This window comes from Medicago sativa, chromosome 8 (assembly GCF_051527215.1).
Source record: "Medicago sativa cultivar Bolivia chromosome 8, Bolivia_mono, whole genome shotgun sequence".
Lineage (NCBI taxonomy): Eukaryota > Viridiplantae > Streptophyta > Magnoliopsida > Fabales > Fabaceae > Medicago > Medicago sativa.
The window spans coordinates 52,645,898-52,670,568 of NC_140756.1; the positions used below are offsets into that span (position 1 = coordinate 52,645,898).

Consider the following 24,671-nt stretch of genomic DNA (forward strand, 5'->3'; position numbering starts at 1 on the left):
ATCCCAAAGCAGTTAAGCTCAGTCAGTCACCATGGTTCTTCTTCTTCCCTCTTGTTCAAACCAATTGAACACCACTTTCTGGTTTTCATCTCCCAGTTACCGACGCAACCAATTACATCGCAACAGTAACATCATCATCAAATGCGCGAACAAGAGAACCGGCAAACAACGGTACCCGTCAGAGAAGAGAAAATTGAAGTCAAAGCACAAAGAACTTTTATCAACTAATGATAATAAGAGCAACAAATTTGAGGGTACATGGAGATTATGCAACCTTGCTGTTCCACTTGATCAAGACCCTGGTAAAGACTTTCTAGAAGTTTCTGATGCTCTTCTTCATGTTATTGCTAAGCTTCTCAAGTTTCCGGTATAATAATTCATAACAACTTATTTTAAATTTTTAATCCCTTGTTTTCTCTTTCGCTAAACTTCGTTTTATAATGCGCAGTTATTTTGTTTCAGGTTGCTTCGATGTTACCACGAGAACCGTTTTCAGTTGTTAGAAAATCGTTTGATGCTAGGAAGGTATGTTAATTGTTAATAGAGTTCATTCGTTATGTTTGATTATGCTGTGATAAGAATTGATTTTGAGTGAATTGATTCTGTAAAATTGATTTTGACTAAAAGTGAGTTGAGGGTAAGACGATGATTTGATACATTCATGTAAAAGAGACTGTTTGGAAGAGCTTATGGAAAACAACTTATGACATGTCGTAAGTTGTTTTTAGCTTATTTTCATAAGTTCTCTAGGATAGCTTATGAAAACAACTTATAGTTTATAGCTTATATGAAAATTGTTGGGGTAATACTTCAAACAACCTCTGTAATGTGGACAAGGTTTGAAAGAAGCGTTTGTAAAATTAAAAACACAAATTCCACCCCTGTAATTTTAGATTCTTCATATTTTAGCCTTTTACAAGGGCTATTTTCAGACTTTGCCTAATTACATGGGTTATTTGAGGAATTTTTTAACAGGGTGAGGGCTAACTATGAAGAATATAAAATTACGGTGGTGAAATTTGTGTTTTTGTTTTTACAGGTGCTATTTTCAGATCTTACCCAAATTACAGGGGATATTTGACGTATTAACCAAAAAATATTTGACTTTATTTTATCTTTGTTACAGAAGTAGCGTATACAATAGCACAATAAGTGTTTATAATGTAAATGTTTAATTAACTTGTTTATCTAAACATGACCTATGTGCGTGGTTGGAACTCCATTTAGTTATGAAATTTAGTTTTAAATTGTGACAGAGAAAATAGAAGCTAACTAGAGATCAATGTTTTGAAATTTTCCAGAATTTTCAAAAACATTCAATCTATTTTAAAATGCATTCTTGAATGTTTATTTTATACTTGGAAATGTAAACAGGAAAGACGAGAAGATAACAACCACTAATGTATTATCTAAAACATCTTTAATATTAGGGAATAAAATGCGATAAGATAGTCATATTCAAGGTTTTATATAGTCGCTGATGTTGCGACCTTTGAATGATAGGAAGGTATGTAAATTTTTAATGTTCCATGGGATTGAAACATGTTGCCTTAATTACTGTTTTGGTCAATGTTTTCACCCATTCACAAAACTGGTCGCCTTATTTCAAATTCCACCGGTTTTGATCCCTCACTCAGATTTTTCAGAGAGAAGAAAGAAGCTAACCAGAGACCAACAGTATCAGGGTTTTGAAATTTTCATAATTATCAAAACAATAGCAATCAATCCTTATCCCACTAAGGGAGGTCAGTTAAATGGATCAAATTACGCCGTAATATTATATCATTTACCATATTTCTATCCAAGTTTTCATAATTATCGAAGATGAATCCATTTTTAAAACACATTTTCAAAAACTTTTATAATGTCTTTTCTAATACTCATTTTATCGGTGGATATGGAAACAGGAAACTTCGGAAGTAAACATGTCCTAAGGTATTACTCCCTCCGTTTAAAATGAGTGTCGCTTTAGCCAAAAAAATTTGTTTCAAAATGAGTGTCGCTTTCAGTTTCCAATGCAATAATAACTTTTTCTTTTCAATTGTACCCTCCAATTAATACTCTGCACACTACTTCCAAAGTATTACTTTTAAAACTAACCAATAGTTAATAAGGATAATTTGGTAAAATAACCATTCTCTTTCTCTTAATCATTGCATTTCTTAATATGTGTGTAAACACCTAAAACGACACTCATTTTGAAACCGAGGGAGTATATTACAAAAATCATTAAAATACTGAAAAAAATATGCAATTACATAGTGGCGTTCAAAGTTTTAAACTGTGGTTTCATCGCGACCCTGAACATGGCGGTCAAATGCAACGACTATGAATGCAGTCACGTTGCAGCTGTGAACACATTGAAGACCTTGATGTCACATCCCATATCACAGTCACGAATTTTTTTTTATTTTTTATTTTTTATTTTTTTTTATGAGACACTGGTGGCATTATTTAAGAGTAAAAAATATGAAATGCAAACTGATTTTTTTATATTTTTCTTTTTAACTTGGTGCAACCTTGACCATGTCACAGATTAAATTAATGAGTTCATTGGTTTATGTTTTATCTATTTGGTTTTGACCTCTAAGGATATGTATATCATCCACAATTAACAACATGTTTGTGATTGAATGTAGTGAAAACCTCATTTGATGTGAATGATGTTTTAAACGTTCATCTGAATTTGGGTTGTAACAAGTGAAATATCGTTTTAAATTATGGTACGGTCTCTATCATTGTTGCACTTGCATCCTCTTATAATGTTTTGCTGATGCTTTTTATGAATTTTAGGAGCCCAAATTTGTGCATACTGTGGAGATGGATGTCCAGAAACTCCTCAGCCTCGAGCCTCGTTCTTGGGACTTTATATCTCAGCTGCAGCCTAAAGTTGGCCTTGTGGAACGTGTCAATGACGGAGGAGATTCTGGTGATCTGATGAGTATTATACGAGACTGTAAAGAAAATAAAGAAGATTTAGTGAAAGGGGAAAATGGACACAGCATCTTCTCAAAAGAGTTGTACAAAAAGCAGGATACCAGAAAGCCAAAAATTGCAATTGTGGGTAGTGGGCCTTCTGGCCTATTTGCTGCGCTTGTTCTCGCAGAGCTTGGTGCAGATGTTACGCTAATAGAAAGAGGTCAACCAGTTGAAAAGAGGGGGCGTGATATTGGTGCTCTTGTAGTTCGGCGAATCTTGGAATTAGAAAGTAACTTCTGCTTTGGGGAGGTTGTACTATTCATGTCTATTTATTTCTTTTAGTGATGGCTTATTTCATACGTAATAGATTATGTTGCATTCATGGTTGCATCCTTCGTCGCTTCTGATTTAAGGTAGTTTGGACACATGTTACAAATTCATTCAGTTATTCATTTGAAGTGTCAGGTTCTGACAAACATGCAATTTAATTCAAAAGATTGCACACGAGAGAGTGCTTTGTCCCATTTGTGCTGCTTTGTTCCTATAGTTTGACCTTTCTCCACATTACCCATTTGGCAGGGATCTTATTGTGAAGTTTTATTAGAGTTAATGGAAATTTTGTGCACCTTTTTCAGACCCATCTAGGTTGCTATATTTATACATTTGTAGTAGTTTCTTCTAAATGCTTATAAAATCACCAATGAGATGATTTATTTACATATAGTTGTTCAGCTCACATGTGATTTTTTTTATGTTGCTTTAAATTCAACTATGCTGATTTACTTTGTCATTTCTCAAGGACTTATGTGTGGCAGGGTGGTGCAGGTACCTGGAGTGATGGAAAGTTGGTAACTAGAATTGGACGCAATAGTGGCAGTGTCATTGCGGTTAGTTTCACTTGAATTTAAAATGGCAATTTTATTGTACTGTTTACAAAGAATTGTTAAACCACGAATATATAAACAAAAGAAGCTTTGAGGACATCCGTGCACTTTGTGAGGTATTTTTAGGGAATATACCATAGACCCATCACTTATTAACAAGAGTGATGTTATGAGGTATTTTTAGGGAATGAAAGTTTAGAGAAAAGAGAAGGATTACCCGCTCACTGATTAGAAGCACTAGTGTCTAAAATCCAGGGACCAAGTTTGACCTAGTTCATAAAAAAAGGATTCTTCTTGTGATTTGGCCGTCATTCCTTACTTCAACTAAGATGAGTTTAAAAATTAACTCGAATGTTTGACAACCATGCGAGAGGAAGATCAATGAAAACTATATACCAAACCATTGAGAGATAGGACATTATGACATCTTTAATTTCACGAAACTGACCTCACCTAGTGCTAAAAGGCTTTATTTCTTATTGAGATTTTATTAATTTAATTTCTCAGTTCAGCATTCATGTGTGCAACCTCTAGTTTACTTTTACTCATAATGACCCTGAATATTAGGAAAAACTAATATAATAGAAGTTTGATAAAAAAATGAGTGGGATATTTTTTACTTTTTGGTAGGTTTTGACCCAACCATATATATTTTATTTGGGAAGGTTTTATTAGCTAGCAGGATAATTAACAAAACAAGATTTATTTAGTTTTAATTTACCCATTATGCCCTTATGTCTAACTGCAGTTCATAAAATCTTCATTTTAGGTTATGAGAACTTTAGTGCAGTTTGGAGCTACAAAACAGATATTGATTGATGGTAAGCCTCACTTAGGAACAGATAGGTTGGTTCCATTACTTCGCAACTTCAGGCAACATCTGCAAGATTTGGGTGTGAGTTCCATTAATTTGTTTGCATTGAAAATAATCTCATGTCAGTGTAATTTTTTATCTTGCTTAGTGTAATTTTCCTTGTTGCACTTGTCTTCATACTGACCAATTAACACTGCTGCTTCGTATTTTCAGGTTACCATAAAGTTTGGAACAAGAGTAGATGATCTACAGATAGAAAATGGACAAGTTCTTGGGGTTATGGTATCAGAATCAGCCGATGAATTGCGTTTAAGAAGTCAGAAGTTGGAATGTGATGCAGTTATTCTGGCGGTGGGTCATTCAGCCCGTGATGTATATCAAATGCTTCTTACTCACAATGTGGAACTGGTACCCAAAGATTTTGCTGTGAGTTTACTTAGACATTATCTTTTTAATCTTCATTTCAATTTATGGAAATTGTGATGTTTGTCTGTCGCATTTCCTCGTGTAAGCTTTGCTATCCGGTGGATGTATATCAAATGCTCGTCTTTTATTACAAGGATTAGGGAACATTTCCATGATTACTGAACAATAATATATAGCTTCAATGGTTTGCAACCTCCCAATAGTGGCCCCAATCCACTCAGATGATTACCTAATTATCTGTCTCAATCCGTCTTATCAATAGACGACATACCTTATTTCTTCTATCTCCCTACTAACTAACTAAATAATTACCTCTAATTCCCTCAATTAATAAGGTATTAATTCCTCCCCTAAAGTTTCACCTTCTCCTCAATGTGAATAGTTTGTAGTTGCTGAGTAGAAAATTTCAGTAGGGACCTATTGCATGAGACATGAATCACGATGATATAATTGTCAAATCACCCAAATCTTCTCATGTATCACTCACAGTAGAATTGTTTGGAGATGGTAGAGGTCTGGATGGATTTCATGAACTGTCTCTTCTGTTTTACACGTGACATCCAGAGTGTGGACAAGGGACATGGGTGTCGTGGTTTTTTTTTTTTGTTGATAAAATGAAAAATGAGTGAATCCATAAGCCTCAATTACACATGGGAGAATATTACATCTGCAGAGTCATAAATTGAAGTATTTATATTTTCCTATTCCCCCCTGCCCCCTCCTCAAGCTGAAACATATAAATCATATGAACCAAACTTGTATACACTCAATTTGAGGATCTCTCAATGATTTAGTGAAGACATATGTCAGTTAGGCATTTGAATTTACAAAGCTTGTTATAACGTCTCTCGACAATATCTTCTCCGTAATGAAATGACAATCTTAATGTGTTTGGTCATCTTATGGAAAATTGGATTTGAGGGGAAATGTAGGGCTGTCTGATTATCACAAATGAGTGTCATATGTGAAACATTCCCAAACCCTAGTTCAATTAGTTATTGTTTAAGCCATATAACTCAAGTGGTTTAAGCAATGACTCAATATTCTAATTCTGCATTAGATCTTGCCACAACATTCAGTTTCTAGCTCTTGCAAGAGATCAGGTTATCACCAACAAAGATGTAATAACCAGAAATTGATAGGATATTGCTTTGTGTATGACCTTTCTCTTCATACAAGAGTCCTTTTTGTGGTTCTCCTTTAATATATTTTAGAATGTGAATTACAACATCCCAATTTACTTCATAGGGAGCGTTAAAAAAATTGACTTACCACACTCACATCAAAAGAAATATCTGAACACGTTAAGATAATTTAGTTTTCCATTTTGTACTTCTCTAGGTCTTGAAGAACCCCACCCTAACTTGGTAGAAGTTTGGTATTGAGTTCCATATGAGTATTTGCTCGGTTATCATTGATGATTCTTGGATCCTCCAAAATATCAGTTGTTTTCTCCCACCGAGAAATCACAATGTCATTTTTGTACCGTGTAATCTCCATCCCTGATAAGCAATGAAGTTTGTCAAGATCTTTTGTTGGAAAACGATGTCAAAGATATTGATTTACCATAATGATCACTACTTGTAATGACCTCATCAACATACACAATCAAGCAAATAGGTCCTGCAGCTGAATAAGATGGAACACCAAGTGATCAACATCACTCAAAACCATGCCAAAAGGTTAAACTATAGTGATAAAGCTTTCAAACTGGGACCTAGGAAAATGTTTGAGGCCATATAAGAATTTATAAAGACAACAAACAAGTCTGAAGACTCCCCTTGAACAAACAAGTTCAAGAAAATGTTCCATGTAAACTCCTATTGAATCACCCACCATAAGGAAAATATTTTTTTCTTAAAGCTGGTAAAGTGGCCAAGGACAAATAGCTACCATGGAGAAGAATAGCCTAAAAATGCATTTTGACAGGAGACATTGTCACCATAGTCTCGGCCATGCCTTTGGCAACCAAAGGGGTTCGAGTATATTAACTTTACCACTAAATCCAACTTTAAGTGTGAAATCTAATGACAACCTACAACAGTTTTGCTTGGATGGAGTGATAAAAGTGGAGGTGGTTGATGTTGGTACACTAGTATTGAAGGTAAAAGTGAAGGTGGCCGATGTTGGTACAACAGTTAAGCTGTCTGTTATTCCATTTAGTGACCCCATTTTGTTGAGGGGAATGAGTACAAGATGTTTGATGAAACTGTAAAATTTTCTAACTGATTAGATAAATGATCAGGGGCATTATCTCTTTGCAAAGTGCAAATAGGAACACCAAATTGATTTTTGATTTCTTGAGAAAAAGACTTATAAAGATAACAAACAACTATGTTCAGTTTTCCATTTAAAATAAACAAGTACATACAGAATAATCATCAGTGAATATTACCAAATATTTGGACCCTAGAGTGGTCAGTGGATACAATACGACTTGGACCCTTACAATAGAGTGAACCAAATCCAAAGGGGTTGTAGCCTGCAATGGATGTGACTTGGAAAAATAACTACTAACATATTTAACAAATTGATAGGATTCACATGACATGTAGATAAATTTGAAAGACTTGCCGCTATTTGATTTAGCTTGACAAAGTTTTAATTTAAATAAGAAGCTAATGTAGATCTGATCCTTAAGGTATTGTAGATCGGCCAAATTCTTATTTTTCGTGGTTGTAACATGATGCACCCTGTCGTGGCCTATTTGTGCACTTTGATTTTTAGTGCCATGAAATGATGATGTGATGTTTGCTTTGACATTTGTTCATGTCATGATTTTCTATCTCTTCCTTTTTTAACTTTTTTCTCTTTATACATTGTAAACAGGTAGGGTTACGGATTGAGCATCCTCAGGAGCTAATAAACAGAATACAGGTTTGTATACATTAAAAAAAAGGGGAAATGTTAACTTGTGCCCTTGAGGCATAAGTTAAGAAACTAAATGTAGAAGTTTTTGCTTGGAAATTGTGCATTCAATGTCTCAAAAGTTATATTTTAAATATTAAACTTATTTTTTATTTCCATTTTAAGCTCCTTAACTTGTGCCCTTAGGGCACAAGTTAACATGACCCTAAAAAATTATGCACCCTTGTTTTTTCATAAGCATATACCTAAGGTAATTGCTCCTTCTCCACTCAATCAGTTATTACATAATTACGATGTTATGTAGATAAATAAGAGAGAGGGAGCATAGAGGGGAGCAAGTTATATAGTCATGGCATTCTTCTAGTTGTATATGCATTTCAGGATATATTCCCCTCTCTTTTTAATGACAAAATACCATGTTCCTATCAACCTTTAAAAATTATTGTCCCCAAATTTGTGCCTTAAAACTAAGTGTCTCCTTATGAGTCCTCCAAAGATTCCTTTTTACTGAATTATTCCTATAAAGATATAAAGTTTAGGGATGAATCTGGTGATATGTGTTTCTTTGAGATTAATTTTATGAAAATTTCTTTGGAGGGATATTATGGTGGCAGTTTAACCTGAGGAACTAAATTAGTAGTATATCATAAGATCTGTAGTTCTGAATGTAGGATTGATGTTTTGTATTTTTGTCTCTGTGGACAGCAAAGTGTATTTTTGTTTTGGGCGTGATTTCTATTATTTAGTAAATTTCTGTTCTGGTGCTCTTTTAGATGTTTATTTTGTATACGTTTAACCTGTGTGTATTAGAATTAACAATGACTTACTTATATTATCCTATTCGATTTCTGACATTCTTCTGACTATCATAAAATCTGTTCATCACAGACTTTTTTATTTGTGATGATTATGATGCATGGAAATTTAAATGTGTAGTATTCTGAACTGGCATCTGAAGTTTCCCGTGGACGTGGTAAAGTTCCAGTGGCAGATTACAAAGTTGCTAATTATATTGACAAAGATGATTTCAATGAATCAACTGATTCAAAGGTGGAAAATCGCAGTTGCTACTCTTTTTGCATGTGTCCAGGTGGGCAGGTAAGCGTTCCATGAACATACAGTGCTGATTGATTTGCATTTGATTACATTGGACGGATTAGTAGCATTAAACTACTACTCTGTTTTAATTTCTCTAAACGATCAACTGGTAGTAATGTATGGAATATTGGAACTTATAGGTTGTTCTCACAAGTACAAGTCCATCTGAAATATGCATCAATGGCATGTCATTTTCTCGGCGAGCATCTAGGTGGGCAAATGCTGCACTTGTGGTGTCAGTCACAAAGAATGATTTTGAAGCTTTGAATTACTATGGTCCCCTCGCTGGTGTTGAGTTTCAGGTTGGTCTGATTTCCTGACATCTTTGTTGTATTTAAATTTCGTTACTTACAACTTAATTTAACTAATTAATTATTAAATAGTGGAACGATAAATTCATATTCAGTTTATCTAGAGTTTAAGCGTAAGTACTTTAAGAAATGGACCCGTATTGCATCTTATGAATTTTGTTCAACAACATTGTCCTTGTTCCTGATGGGCATATAGCAGAGTTTTTAACTTTTAAAATTTGACGTTATCTATTTTGTCTAATACTACTACTATTATTTAGAGAGAGTTTGAACGAAGAGCTGCTGTGATGGGAGGAGGAAACTTTGTAGTGCCTGTACAGACAGTTCCAGACTTTCTTGAGAATAAGTTGTCCGGTAAAATTATGGACCATTACCATAATACCATTTATATGTTACTCTCACACTCTCTAGATTAACTTAGCTTAACTAGTTTGTGCCAGTTACATCTGTTCCACCGTCAAGTTATCGCTTGGGTGTGAAGGCATCAAATCTTCATCAGCTATTTCCTGCAAACATAATTGAAGCTTTGAAGCATTCACTTGAAACGTTTGACAAGGAGGTTTGCTGTTTTCATGTCCTGCAAATTAGTATACTATAGTATTCATAAAATTTTCTATCAAAGTTGATCTAAACATTTCTTCTCCCTTTAACTTTTTAAATTAAAACTTCCAAACATTTCAGTTACCAGGGTTTATCTGCAATGAGGCTCTCCTTCACGGTGTAGAGGTAATTAAAAATACTCATTTTTCAATTGAGGCTATTATCAATAAATCCCCGTTGTGTTTACATATTCACCAAAATTCTCTATATTTCCGAGCTCCTGGCTTAGTCTACAGACATAAATTAGATCTGTATAAAGCTTATGATTATCGCAACTTTGCTTCTCAACTGTTATTTATTTTCCCTATACAATGTTCTGTTCCAGACTAGGACCAGTTCCCCGATCCAGATTCCTCGCGATATTGACTCTTATGAAAGCACTTCGGTAAAAGGACTATATCCAGTTGGTGAAGGAGCAGGTTACGCTGGTGGTATTGTTAGTGCCGCGGTAGATGGAATGCATGCTGGGTTTGCTGTTGCGAAAAAATTCAATTTATTTCATGGAGATGTTAAAACTGTTCTTGGCAAGGCTCATAATGCTGGACTCGTCAAATACTAAAAGAAATAAGTTTTCTTCAGATTTCTACAGGCACAAAAAACAATAGATAATGGAAGAGGTTATGCATCCCAGTTACACCGCGCTGAATATTTGAGGTGATGTTGTGATTCTGCTCTTATTCTTCTGTCAGCTTCAGCTTTTCATAGAAGAAACACTGATCCTAACTGGTATCTCTCTCTTGAAATTGTGCAGCTAACAAAGTTGTCTTCCAGACTGATCCACCGAGACCGGAAGGAAGACTTCGAAACTTCATTTATGTTGCTGCCTTTTCCCCAATGACCATAGAATACCATACCAGATCCGGATGCTTGCATGCTCCTTTTTGAAGTTGAAGCAAACGCCTCTGGACCTGGTAGCTGCAATTTTGGATGATGATCAGCTTGACAAAACATGTATGTATCTACCTATAAAATGAATTTGAGATGGTGGAAATACCAAACACCAATTGCATGGTCATGCTTAGAACTCTTGTAGTTTGATGTTTATTTCCGTATTTACAACAATCTTAGGATTCATAACAAGGTTTGGGTTCTTAGCTTACTTTAAGTTGGCCCTGCAACTTCACACAATAGCTTTACAAGTTAAGCTACATCTATTTATTTCTTTGGAATAATTCCCACAGATGATTTCTCAGTTTTTAAGGATTAAGAATAAAAACTAATTCGTATATATATGAACGATTTTACACTTGGCATATACAATATCCTCCATTAATGATGAACCCAGTTTGGAGTGACAAGGTGGCTGGTGGTTTGGGGGAGTGACATTATGATGTGGAGGTCACGAGTTCGACTTTGCCAACTGACAAAATAACAACCAACATTTACTTGCTCTTAATAAGAATTCAAGAATGTAGCTGGAGATGTCCTTATTATCATAGACCATCAGTTAGTTACTACCATCCAGTTAGAAAAGACTTTGATTATTGCTGTATACCATATTACCATAAACTATTGGAGTTTTAGTGCATATACTTGTTTTGAAATACCACAACCAACTTTTTAGGATACGTTTGGTATTGCCATTTATTATATGATAAAAAATGGACAAATGCTTACATTGCAAGTCACATTTGAACTAAATGATGATATTCAAATATGCATCAATAGCTCAAGCAGGCTTCCTTTTTCTCTTTTAGTCATCATCGAAAAGTAAATTAACAAGAAATGTATTTTATTAGTTGGTATTGTACATTCGTGTTAGAGTCACTCAAATAGTTGTTTATGAGCTTTAAGCATAATCCTTCATGAGCTTTAAGCTTGATTCTTCATGACTTTACACTATTTATTATTTGCATAAGTGAAATGTAGGTACCATGTATTCCAATAAATGTACCAATGAGCAGAATTGCTATGATTATGATCAATTCTAACCCAAATCGCCTAGCAGCTTTATTCATCTTTAAGTAGCAGAGGCAAGGAAACAACAATGACATTGCCACACTCAAGAAAGCACCAATAAATGCCATAATGTATCCAAAAAATGGAACAAATAGTGCCACAAAGACACTGCTTACCACAATGGCTGTTCTAATGAGAATGCTAATAGGTCTTCTCTTGCATAGATGCCATTTTTCTTCAATGGCATTGATTATTGGAGTGATTATAATAGCATACTTAGTGAAAGGATTTATTACTGTGGTATATATTGCTAATTTTGTACTTATTGTATTTGTGGGTAGATTTAATGTGATTTGAGACTTCAAATGATCCCCAAACATGCTGTAGCCTAATACAGCTACAGTTCCATAGATAATTGTGCTTGCCATAAAGCAAACCAGCAAAACCTGCAATAAGCAAAATATCAGTGTGGTAAGAACAAAAGTAAAGTGACTTCATCTCTTGGATTTGAAATACATCTTCTGTCAAATGGGTGTTACATTTTGAAAAAAAAATCAGTAGCATTTTTAGTTTTTAATATAATATTACTAATTTTTTCAAATTTATCATCTAATTTTTTTGGTGGTGATCGGGATTCGAACCCCGGATCTATGCATTGTCACTTACCAATTGGCTAAGTTCATGAGAACAAATGTATCATCTAATACCAACTGAGCTAAGCTCACGAGAACAAATGTATCATCTAATTAATATTATATGTATTGCTCTCAAATCAACATCATCCACTTTTAACTACAACAATACTCAATGAAGTTAATTTAGTAAACTTATTATTCTCTTTCTTTTATTTATAGTTTTTCATGAACTATTATGGGGTTAGACAACTCAATTGGTTTGTGCTAAGGGATAATAAGTTGGAAGTCTTGGGTTCAAATTCGGACGTAGGAGAAAAATTCTAACAACTAACTACAAATATATGTCATTCAAATATTCTTATTCTTATTATTAGGGAAATGCTCATCGGTGTTATTGTTGTTGATATATAAATAAATAGTAAATAATTATATTTACTCTATAGAATGTATATATTAGCTTACTCTCTAAGTTACTTAGGATAGAATATTATGTTGAATATACATTCTGTAAATATATCATAGCTTAGTCTCTAAGTTACTACTGATATTTTTTTTATATATGTTAGAAATTTATTTATGAAAAAAGAAAAACAAAAGACCAGGAAGACATAAACCTAACCTTGTAGAATAAGAAAAACAAGAATAAAATGTTATTCCAAAGACATCACTTACCTTAGAAAACTGCTTTCTGTCATTCATGGAATTGCATATTGTGGGCATCAATGCATGAGCACAATAACAGAAAGCAAAAAGGCTCATTGCAGTTGTCAATCCTTCCAAATTTACTAACTTGCCTCTTTCATGAAACCCCACACCATCAACTTCTCCAACCCAAACAACACAACCAATCAAAACAACAGAAGTCACTACCCCACCAACAGATATGTAGGCCAAAGCTCCTAAACTTCTCAACCAAGTTGTTGGCAATATTATCAAAGCAGTGATTAACACAAAACCACTTTTACTTCCAATAAGTCCAATCATTGTGAAGTCCATGTTTGGAAACAACTTTTCTAAATTGTCACCTTCTAATATAAGAAGCTCCACAGCAATTAAAAAAAGTTCTACATATATGAAACTTGCTATTACAACTCTTCCTTTATATCCAAAAGCAACCTCACCTATATCAGCATAGGATTTGATTAATGGTTGTTGATTCATACACCTTTCTAGAAGTAAAGCTGTGTACCAACATATCATGGCAAAAATAATTAGTAGCATGATACTTAGCCACCCTCCTTGAGAAACTGCATATGGCATTGAGAGTATCCCAATACCTGAATAATTATAATCTTTGTTAAAATATTATAAGCATGTTATCATTTGTTAATAAATAATTGTAATTTAGTGAAGAAAAGTGGGAGGTCTTTGTTTGTGAAGTTCAAATGTTTTAAAAACTGAATTAAACCAGATGATCCAACTGGCTAAATTGTGAGCTAGCATTATCTACGAATTTTATGAAGCACAAACACATCTAAGATTAAGTGTGTCCCGGTGTCGGACACGATATGAAGCACATACACTTTTAGGATTAGGCGTGTCTCGGTGTACGGCACGAGTCGTGTCCGACACCGACACATATAATTACACCGAATTATATGATTTTCTCAAATTGTTAGCGGTATCGGCGTGTCGGTGTCCATGTTGTGTCCGTTGTCCATGTCCGTATCCGTTTTCATAGTCTATGATTCAATTATTTAAGTGGTTCAACCATGACTACGCTTTGATTCAAATGAGCAATATTTTTTTGAACAAGCAAAAATGGATTATATTAACAACGACAAAGTGATTTTCTTAGCACAAGACGTACCAAGAAAACCACATTAATGTACAAACGATCAACTAAAGATAAACAAAAATTAGCCGATGCCCAAACAAATAAACGGGCTCGACCACCAACACCGAAAGCCATACACAAAGTTGGCTTTCTTAGCTTTCAACCATCACAAGGAATTTGTCCAACAACTGTGATATGGAACACTCTAAATTCTTAAATAATCTATTATTACGCTTAGTTTAAAGCAATTGAACCATGATCTAGACGTCATACCTTACTAGCATCATGTCAGTTTCGGTTTTTAAGACATTACTTTGAATTCTGAGATAGCCATCACTGAATTACCGAAAATAGAAGGAAAGGGAAAAACTCCATGATGCTTTATAATGTTGTAATGCCAAATCATAATGAGAGCTAAGAAAAGACATGTACATATGCAATTTTTCACTAACAATAAAAGATTTGAAGAATCATTATATTTATGACATTCTGCAAACATTTTATAAAATGTAATAGTCATTTTGGTCATTAAATGTGTAATGAGTAGACATAATGGTCTCATAATATATCAAAATTTGAAAATAATCATTGATTGTATACTTTGTTCGTCAAAATATTCATTTACATTAAAATATTTCGTTAATATTCTCATATTAGTCATTCAATATACTTACTAAATGTCATACCAGTTCTTATAGCTACTTACTTGGTCCTTATATGAAAAAAGTTAATGTCGGTATTGAAGAAAAGAAGTTAACTAATGAAGTGCACAATTAAAAACTAGGGTTAATAGTGTTTTTCACTCTGTAATATAGGCAATTTCCGGTTTTCGCCCCTGTAAAATTTTCGGTTTGATTTGCATCCTTGTAAAACTTTTTTTTTTCCAAAACACCCCTCCCCGTCTAACTCGGCAAATTCGCTTACGCGGCGCCGATTTGGCATTTTTTCATTATTTTTTAAATGGCCGAGTGTAAAAAAAAATTCCACATCGTATTTTATTTTTAAAATATTTGAAAATAAATTTTAAAAAATAAAAAAATCATAAAAATATTCAGTTATTTTCCAAAAATTTAAAAATATGTTAATAATAGATTTTAATAATAAATGTCAAATCGGCGCCACGTAAGCGAATTTGGAGTTGTACCGGGGAGGGGTGTTTTTTACGGAAAAAAGTTTTACAAGGATGCAAATCAAACTGAAAATTTTACGGGGCGAAAACCGGAAATGACCTATATTACGGGGGTGAAAAACACTATTAACCCTAAAAACTATTTTAAAATGTTGATACATCATGACTAATGTTAGTTCTCGTTACGCATTTACGGAACAAAATGAATATCATCCCATTTATAAATGTTCTTGCCACGCATGTTTCATTAACTAGTTTCGCATATACTCCCTCCGGTCACTATTATAAGCAAAACTTCACTTTTTAGATACATTGAATAATTAATGTATTTAATCTATAATAAAGACTAGATACATTAACTATTCAATGTATCTAAAAAGTGGAATTTTGCTTATAATAGTGACCGGAGGAAGTATGACTTATGACTAACTTTTCATGCAAGAGTTTGAGAAAGAAAGAATGTGATACCTGCCAAGGCATTGAGTCCATTGAAACAAGTTTTGATAAAAGAGGTTCCTTCTTTGTGCTGCCCTGAATTTGATGAAACTTGGAGCTGGCTTTCTATCTCCATTTTCTCTCTAGATAATTAGTTAGGCAATGAGAAAACCTTGTTGCCTCTACACTGTATGTAATAACCGGTTAATATATAGTGTTAAGTGGTATAGATTCCATGTGTCTAAAAAAAGTATAGATTCCACAAATGGTTCTTAATAATGATTCATCAATGCACTTCAATCAAGGATACAATACTTCCTTTAAAATATGAAAAAGTGACATGTGTTTTAATTAGATAATTACCATCTTTATTTTAATTTCCTCTTTTTGTGATGAGTATCGTTTTTATCTTAATTAATAGTCAGTCTCATATTAAACGTAATTATAGGTTTTTTTTTCTTCTATAATAGAACATAATGAATTTTTGAGTGATTCACATAGCGATAATTTTAGGGTGAAATTAAAATAAAGTGATTAAAGATTTATAAGTTCATATCAATCGGATTGTGTAATTTCAAGGGAATGACTACGATAATGATTAGGATATGTAGGGGGTTTGCATTTGGCAATGATTTGGTTGACATGACTTCGAGAGAATATGTTAAAATGACTAGGTAATGTCATATTTCCTTCTCTGAATTATTTGGTAACTAAACACTATGAACCCGATTATGCGGGTAACTTGATTCTAGGATATTTGAACAAAACGATAAGGCCAATGTCTTGGTCACTTACGCTACGATTATGGCACCCTAATGTCTTAGGTGAGTCCATAATCATTTAAGGTTTTAGAGAACGCTAAATTAAGTTCATAAAACATCATTAGAATATTTCTAAAGCTAATAAAGATTGAGCGGTTAAATTAGGCCAACCCTCAAAGTTAGGGTTAGTAGCCAACAAGACATAGATTGATAATGAACATTCATAAGCGCATAAAAAACATTATGGATAAATTTAACCGAATAAAATCAAAGAAATTAAGCGTATTCAAATGATAATAAAGTTACATGATCAAATAATTACCAAGAAGTTCCCCCTTCATGACCAAGTATAGAAAATTAGCTACACGCGGACAATTTGTTGGATATTAGTATGTTGACTTCACTTTTGCCTAAAACAAATATTCACGTCGGATGTGGAACACAATGTTCCAACATCCAGAATGTCTGTACGTTCGTGCTTTGCCTATGTTTACGCACGCGCTTGCTCGATAGAAGGAATCCACACCGGCTTGAGTTGGTACGAACCGTGTGCAATTATGAGGAGATCGAGAACATATGTGATTTCTTAAGGAAGTGTTAAAACGACTTAGGAAAGTTTTTTAAGGAGATGATAATGTGACTTTTAATGCGCCTACTTTCTAGGAGTTTCCTTATCCGGCTATGTTGATTGAACATTAAGTCAGCGATCCGATCTGAAGCATGATTGAAGGGATGACACACCTTGCTTCGGTATATAATGGAGGCCGCAAGACGTGAAGAATTATTCAAGACATTGTTTTACAAAATAGAGTTTTTGTTTAGGTTTTGAGTCTTATATCTTGTGAGCCTTTCGTGTATCATCTTGATGCATGTTTAGGACTGTACTTTGAGTTGTAATATTGTGCACTACTCCAGAAGCTTTTAAGCAAGGAGTTAGGTAGATTGTGAACTGCATCTAAGCTTTTAAGCAAGGTTGCATGTTCTTATTTTTGAGGGTAACCTAATTTGATTTGAGTCTATAATTTGGGAATTACAGGGCTTTGTGATTAGTTGTAAGGGAGTGAGATGAGATCTCGGATCTAGGAGTTCCTAGGTTGAAGTCTAGTTGGGGTAGGTCCTAGGTCATAAGGTCAAACGTGGTTTCTTTGAGAGCTTTTGAATACGGACTGCACTAGTGGATTTCCTTCTGGCTTGGTAGCCCCCGAGATGTAGGTGATGTTGCACCGAACTGGGTTAACAATTTCTCTGTGCCTCTTTATTTTCTTTCTTGTACGTTATCTTTATCTTATTACGTTTGTTAGCTTAATGTTCTAAACATCGTGCACAACATACGTTATCCGTGTTTCGTGTTGAAACATCTCTTAGAACATCATAAGACTAACGTGCCGAGAATTTCAATTGGCATCGAGAGCGAGCACCCTGCACTGTTATTGGGTGAGATCCGAGAGGAGATCTATTCGGCAATATGGAGAAAGAAGGAGGTTTTGTTAACGGACCACCGTTACTAGATGGAATGAATTATGACTACGGAAGTCATATATGAGTGCCTATCTCAAGTCTATTGACGACAAGACTTGGAAGGTTGTGATGAAAGGTTGGGAACATCCAATTGTTCTTGACAAAGATGGCAACAAAACCACGGTTTTGAAGCCGGAGGAAGATGAGTGGACAACGCCGGAAGATGAACTGTCTCTTGCAAACTCCAAGGCCACTAAATGCACTTTTCAATGGAGTGGACAAAAATATGTTCGGACTCATCAAAAAGTGTGATGTTGCCAAAGATGCTTGGGACATCCTGAAGACGGCTCATGAAGGTACCTCCAAGGTGAAGAGTTCAAGGATTTGACTCTTGACGACCAAGTTTGAAAGCTTGAGAATGCGGGAGGATGAGACTATACGGGATTACTACATGAATGTCCTTGACATTGCTAATTCATTTGATTCTCTTGGAGAAAAGCATCGGATGAAAAATTGGTAAGGAAAGTTCTCGAGATCTGCCAAAGAGATTTGACATGAAGGTTACGGTCATTGAGGAAGCCCAAGACGTATCCAACATGCGAGGTGGAAGAGCTCATAGGTTCTCTACAAAATTTTGAGCTTTTTGTTGATAACGGATCCGAGAAGAAGGGAAAAGGCATTGCCTTTACAACAAACACATCCGATGATGAAGGATTGGAAGAGGGTATAGAAGATGAGAATGCGTCGGAGGACTTTGTTATGCTAGAGACGGTTTAACAAGATTCTCAAACAAGTAAGCGACGAGATCCGGAGGTATGACGGATGGAACAGCGGCGGACAACGGGGGTAATCAAAAGGTATGACGAAATGAAGAGAAAAATGGTCGTTACAAAGGAGTACAATGTCATGAGTGTGAAGGTTATGGTCACATCGGACTTGAATGTGCAACTTTTCTCAAGAAGCAAAAGAAAGGGATGATTGTTTCTGGTCGATGATGAAGGAACGAGATGGAGATGTTGAAAGTGATCTTTGCTAAACATGTCGGTGCTATGGGGAGAGTGGAATGCAGAGTCCGAAAATGAGGATTCGACTATGAAAAAGTAACTTTTTCTTATGGTTATCAAGACATTCATGATGAAAGCACTTCCGGGCATGTGATGGAGCGGGAAGAAATCATTAATCATCTTCGGGAAGAAAGGATTAGTCATCGGCTAAAATCTCGATCTAATCAAAGAGGTAATGTTACTTAATTCTAAACTTGATAATGTCCTTAAACAAGTTAGAATGATGACCACCGGAACTGATGTTCTAGATAGGATGATAGAAAGTCGAAGTGATAGGTAAACCAAATGGCATAGGCTTTACACATGAACACTTGAAATAGGAACAACAAAACAATAGCTATGTCCGGGCTTTAGAACACTATCATAAGGCCAAGAAGGGAAAACCGGTAAAGAAAATTAAGTTTGCGGCTTTAATTAGAACGAGATAATGTCACCGGTAGAGGTCCAACGTTGGAACATTACGTACATCATCCTAAAAGCTGACTCGGTAAATGAGAATGTCTCTTGGAAGTGTCATTTTTGCCACGAACGGGGTCATAAAACATCCTTCCGTTTTGATCTATATGGGGTACCTAGACAACATCAATCTAGTTCAACCATGAGAGGGGTCAAGAAGGAGTGGAAACCTAAATGCTTAGGTCTAATAGCCCATACCTCCTTAAGAGCATCCTCAGGTGAAGGCCGGTACTTTGATAGTGGGTGTTCTCGTCACATGACAGGGATGGACAACTTTCTAGGAAATGTCATACCTTATGCCAAAAGTTATGTCACATTTGGGGATGGTGCTAAAGGGAAGATTGTGGGGATTGGAGACTTAGTCGGTGAAGGATCACCAAGGGCGAATAATGTCTTGTTGGTCAAAGGTGCGCGACCAATCGATTAGTATTAGTCAACTATGTGATTAGGGGCTAAGTGTAAACTTTAGTAAAGCTGAGTGCCGGATCCTAGATGAGAAGGGTAAGGTGAGTATGAAGGGTACTAGGTCTAAGGACAATTGTTACTTATGAATATCTCAAGAATAGACTCTCATATCTTCATGCATGCTAAGCAAAGATGAAGAGGTCAAACCGTGGCACCAAAAGCTAGGTCATTTAAACATGGAAGGAATTAAGAAAGTCATTTCTCTGGAAGCAATCGAAGGCATACCCGGACTAGAGATCCTTGAAAGGAGTATATGTGGAGAATGTCGGATTGGTAAACGGACTCGAATGTCTCATCCTAGGTTGGAACATCTGGGAACCTCTAAAGCTCTTGAACTTCTTCATATTGATTTAATGAGACCCATGCAAGTGGCAAGCATTGGTGGAAAGAGGTATGTTCGAGTGGTTGTTGATGATTTTTCAAGGTTCACACAGGTGAACTTTATCGAGAAAAAAATCGACACCTTTGAAGCTCGTCAAAGAACTTTGCATTCAACTTGAAGAGAGAAAAATAGAGGTATTGTCGAGAATAAGAAGTGATCATGGAACGAAATTTGAAAACTCCAGGTTTCAAGAATTTTGTGCGGAGATGAAGGAATCGAGCATGAATTTTCATCTCCCATAACACCTCAATAGAATGGAGTGGTGGAAAGGAAGAACATGACTACAAGAATCGGCTAGGGTCATGCTACATGTTAAACACCTTCCCCTTTATTTACGGGCTGAAGCTATGAATACGGCTTGTCATGTTCATAACAGAGTCACATTGAGAACGGGTACTTAAACTACCTTGTATGAACTATGGAAAGAAAGAAAGCCTACTGTAAAATATTTCCATGTCTTTGGTAGCAAGTGTTACATCCTAACGTATAGAGATTACGAAGGAAAATGGATCCAAAGAGTGATGAGGGAATCTTTACGGGCTACTCCACTAACGGCGGGGCATATAGAGTATTTAACAACGGAGACTCAAGTTGTTATGGAATCCATCAATGTGGTAGTAGATGATGTGGTTAAAGAACCAACATTTGAAGTTGTACCAGGTGTTGAAGCATATCCTGAAACATCCGCTCAAGAAAATGTTGTACACGAAGGTTTTGAAGAACACTGAAACTAACTACGAGGACAACGAAATTTGGAGCATGGAGAAACAAGCAAAGGACCTTCAATTAGAATTCGAAGAATCATCCTCAAGAACTCATTATTGGAAATCCGGATCAAGGAATCGGAACCGGGAAGAGCTAATGATGTTATCTCCAACTCATATTTTGTATCCAAATTTGAACCCAAGAACGTGAAGGAAGCTCTCATGATGATTTACGGATAGAAGCCATGCAAGAAGAACTCAATCGAGTTCAAAAGAAGTGAAATATGAGATACGGTGCCAAGACCAAATGACATAAATGTCATTGGTACGAAATGGATCTACAAAAACAAGTCGGATGAAAATGACACTGTTACCGAAACAAGGCAAGGCCGGTAGCACAAGGTTATACACAAGTAGAGGGATTAGACTTTGATGAAACATTTGCACTTGTAGCAGTGGAATCTATTAGATTACTTTTGGGAGTGGCTTGTATCCACCGAAGTTCAAATTATTTCGGATGGATGTGAAGAGTGCCTTTTTAAATAGGTATCTCCATGAAGAAGTCTATGTTGAGAAACCAAAGGGATTTGTTGATCCAAACTTTCCGATCATGTATACAAGCCGAAAAAGGAACCGTATGGGTTGAAGCAAGCACCTAGGGCTTGGTATGAAAGACTCACGAATTTCGACCCATCAAGGATACGAAGAGAGGAACGGACAAGACCTTGTTTGTTAAGAAGGACAAAGGAAGACTCATGATAGCACAAATCTATGTTGATGACATTGTGTTTGGAGGAATGTCGAATCAAATGGTTCAACATTTTGTTCATCGGATGCGATACGAATTTGAGATGAGTCTTGTGGGAGAAGCCGACTTACTTTCTTGGTACGCAAGTCAAGCGGATGGAAGACACAATATTCATCTCCCGGCGCAAGTATGCCAAGAATATTGTGGAGAAGTTTGGACTAGACAATGCTAGTCATAAAAGAACACCAGCGGCCACTCACTTAAAGTTATCCAAAGATGAAAATGGTGTAGGCATTGATCGAAAGTCTGTACGAAGCATGATTGGAAGTCTCCTATATCTTATAGCAAGCGGACGACATAACTTTTACTTTAGGGGTTTGTGCTAGATATCAAGCAGAGCCAAAATGAGTCATCTTGTTCAAGTCAAGAGGATTAGAAGTACATAAATGGCACCACAAACTATGGAATTCTCTACTCTCACGGTGGAAATTGCGGGTTGATTGGCTATTGTGATGCAGATTGGGCGGGTAGTGCGAGATGACAAAGAGTACTTCGGGAGGTTGTTTCTTTCTTGGGAACAATCTAGTGTCTTGGTTCGGCAAGAAACAAAATTCTGTGTCTCTATCAACAACGAAGCGAGAATATATTCTTTGCGGGAAGTAGCTGCTCTCGGTTAGTACGGATGAAGCAAATGTTGGAAGAGTATGATGTTCAACAAAATGTTCTAACATTATCTTGTGATAATTTAAGTGCTATCAACATCTCCAAGAATCCTATACAACATAGCGAACAAAGCACATTGACATTCGACATCACTTCATTAGGGATCTTGTTGAAGAGAAGGTAGTAACTACGGAGCATGTGACAGGCGAAGAACAAGCTGGTGACATCTTCACAAAAGCCTTGGATGTCATATTTTATGGCTAAAAAGGGGGAGTAGATATATCCATGCTGTATATTTCACGACTATGTGCCTACGGATGTTGAGACATACGATTCGGCTTTACGGTGATTTTTTTTTTGGTATTCTTGTCTGTTTGTATTTAAAAAAATATATTAAATTTTGCTAGTATTCGGGGAGTAAAAAGATATCTGTTTGTGCTCCTTGAGGGAGTAAACTTCGTGTCCACGAATGTTCTTGTGGATGTTGGAACATCCCGTGGTTTGAGCTGCGAATATTGTTTTCCTATATTTCTCTAAGTAGCGTGTTGTGACGATTGATTGTCTGTTAAGGATGTACAAGAATTTATTTTTCCTTATACGTCCTCTGTTGCAAGACTACGATTTTCTTTACGATACCTTCTAGTTTCTCTTGTACGCTTTTTCCATGTGTTAATTGTTGTGTAAAATATTGGAAACGAGAATACGAGACATGTAATATATTTCTTCCATGTCCTGAAGATTATGTGTGTTGAGTGAAAGAACTATATTTTGGTATCTTTTAGAAATACGAGAATGTGAACCTTTCTTCAAGGGAGATTTTATTGTGAAGATTGAAGGAAAGGTTGCATGTGCTATCTCTCTATTTTAACGAGTGTGTGCTTAATTAGTTTTAGCCAAAAATTTGCCAAAGGGGGAGATTGTTGGATATTTGTATGTTGGCTTCACTTTTGCCTAAAAAAATATTCACGTCGGATGTGGAACACAATGTTCCAACATCCGGAAGCCTGGTACGTACGTTCGTGCTTTGCCTATGTTTACGCACGCGCTTGCTTGATTGAAGGAATCCACGCCGGCTTGAGTTGGTCTGAACCGTGTGCAATTATGAGGAGATCGAGAACATATGTGATTTCTTAAGTAAGTGTTAAAACGACTTAGGAAAGTCTTTTAAGGAGATGATAATGTGACTTTTAATGAGCCTACTTTCTAGGAGTTTCCTTATCCGGCTATGTTGATTGAGCATTAAGTCAGCGATCCGATCCGAAGCATGATTGAAGGGATGCCACGCCTTGCTTCGGTATATATAGGAGGCTGCAAGACGTGAAGAATTATTCAAGACATTGTTTTACAAAATAGAGTTTTTGTTTAGGTTTTGAGTCTTATATCTTGTGAGCCTTTCGTGTATCATATTGATGCATGTTTAGGACTGTACTTTGAGTTGTAATATTGTGCACTACTCCGAAGATCTTAAGCAAGGAGTTAGGTGGATTGTGAAGCTGCATCTAAGCTTTTAAGCAAGGTTGCATGTTCTTATTTTTGAGGGTAACCTCATTTGGTTTGAGTACGTAATTTGGGAATCACGGGGCTTTGTGATCGGTTGTAAGGGAGTGAGATGGGATCTCGGATCTAGGAGTTCCTAGGTTGAAGTCTAGTTGGGGTAGGTCCTAGGTCATAAGTGCGAAACGTGGTTTCTTTGAGACCTTTTGAATACGGAGGCTTGCACTAGTGGATTTCCTTCTTGGCTTGGTAGCCCCCGGATGTAGGTGACGTTGCACCGAACCGGGTTAACACTTTTCGTGCCTCTTATTTTCTTTCTTGTCTGTTATCTTTATCTTATTATGTTTGTTAGCTTAATGTTCTAAACATCGTACACAACATACGTTATACGTGTTTCATGTTGAAACATCTCTTAGAACATCGTAAGACTAACGTGCCGAATTTCACAATTATACATGAATATATACATACCCACTATCTCTAACACGATAGCGCCTATACATAACTTAAACCATGTCCCTAAGATACTAAGTTCGACTAAGGCTCAAACTAAACCGGTAGATCAATTGAGGAACACTACATTGTCGGCAAACACATTAAGAACGAATTTAAACTAAAGATTATAGTGAATGCATAAATCATACACAACCAGCCAAATTAAGAGTACTACATAGATTCCTA

At 35.8% G+C, this 24,671-nt stretch overlaps 2 protein-coding genes across 6 annotated transcripts; one reads left to right on the forward strand and one right to left on the reverse strand.

Moving 5' to 3' along the window:
- Positions 1-12,196, forward strand: PDE327 (FAD/NAD(P)-binding oxidoreductase family protein). 5 transcript variants are annotated; one of them, XM_085732201.1, is made up of 15 exons: positions 1-367; positions 463-525; positions 2,794-3,228; positions 3,735-3,806; positions 4,573-4,698; positions 4,831-5,043; positions 7,873-7,920; positions 8,848-9,009; positions 9,150-9,311; positions 9,581-9,674; positions 9,761-9,879; positions 10,002-10,046; positions 10,246-10,574; positions 10,672-10,871; positions 11,790-12,196. In XM_085732201.1, the coding sequence occupies exons 1-13, from the start codon at positions 32-34 to the stop codon at positions 10,477-10,479; spliced, it is 2,109 nt and encodes a 702-aa protein (XP_085588327.1). In that variant the 5' UTR covers positions 1-31; the 3' UTR covers positions 10,480-10,574; positions 10,672-10,871; positions 11,790-12,196. The 5 variants fall into 5 exon arrangements, with proteins under 5 accessions (XP_085588327.1, XP_085588328.1, XP_085588325.1 ...); XM_085732202.1 differs by having other exon boundaries at positions 11,869-12,196; XM_085732199.1 differs by lacking the exon at positions 11,790-12,196 and having other exon boundaries at positions 10,672-11,148.
- LOC146899461 (amino acid transporter AVT1I-like) lies at positions 11,636-15,979 on the reverse strand. Its single transcript, XM_085732205.1, has 3 exons — positions 15,829-15,979; positions 13,127-13,731; positions 11,636-12,265 (listed from the first exon to the last, which is right to left on the reverse strand). The coding sequence occupies exons 1-3, from the start codon at positions 15,929-15,931 to the stop codon at positions 11,747-11,749; spliced, it is 1,227 nt and encodes a 408-aa protein (XP_085588331.1). The 5' UTR covers positions 15,932-15,979; the 3' UTR covers positions 11,636-11,746.
- Positions 15,980-24,671: the final 8,692 nt, after the last annotated feature.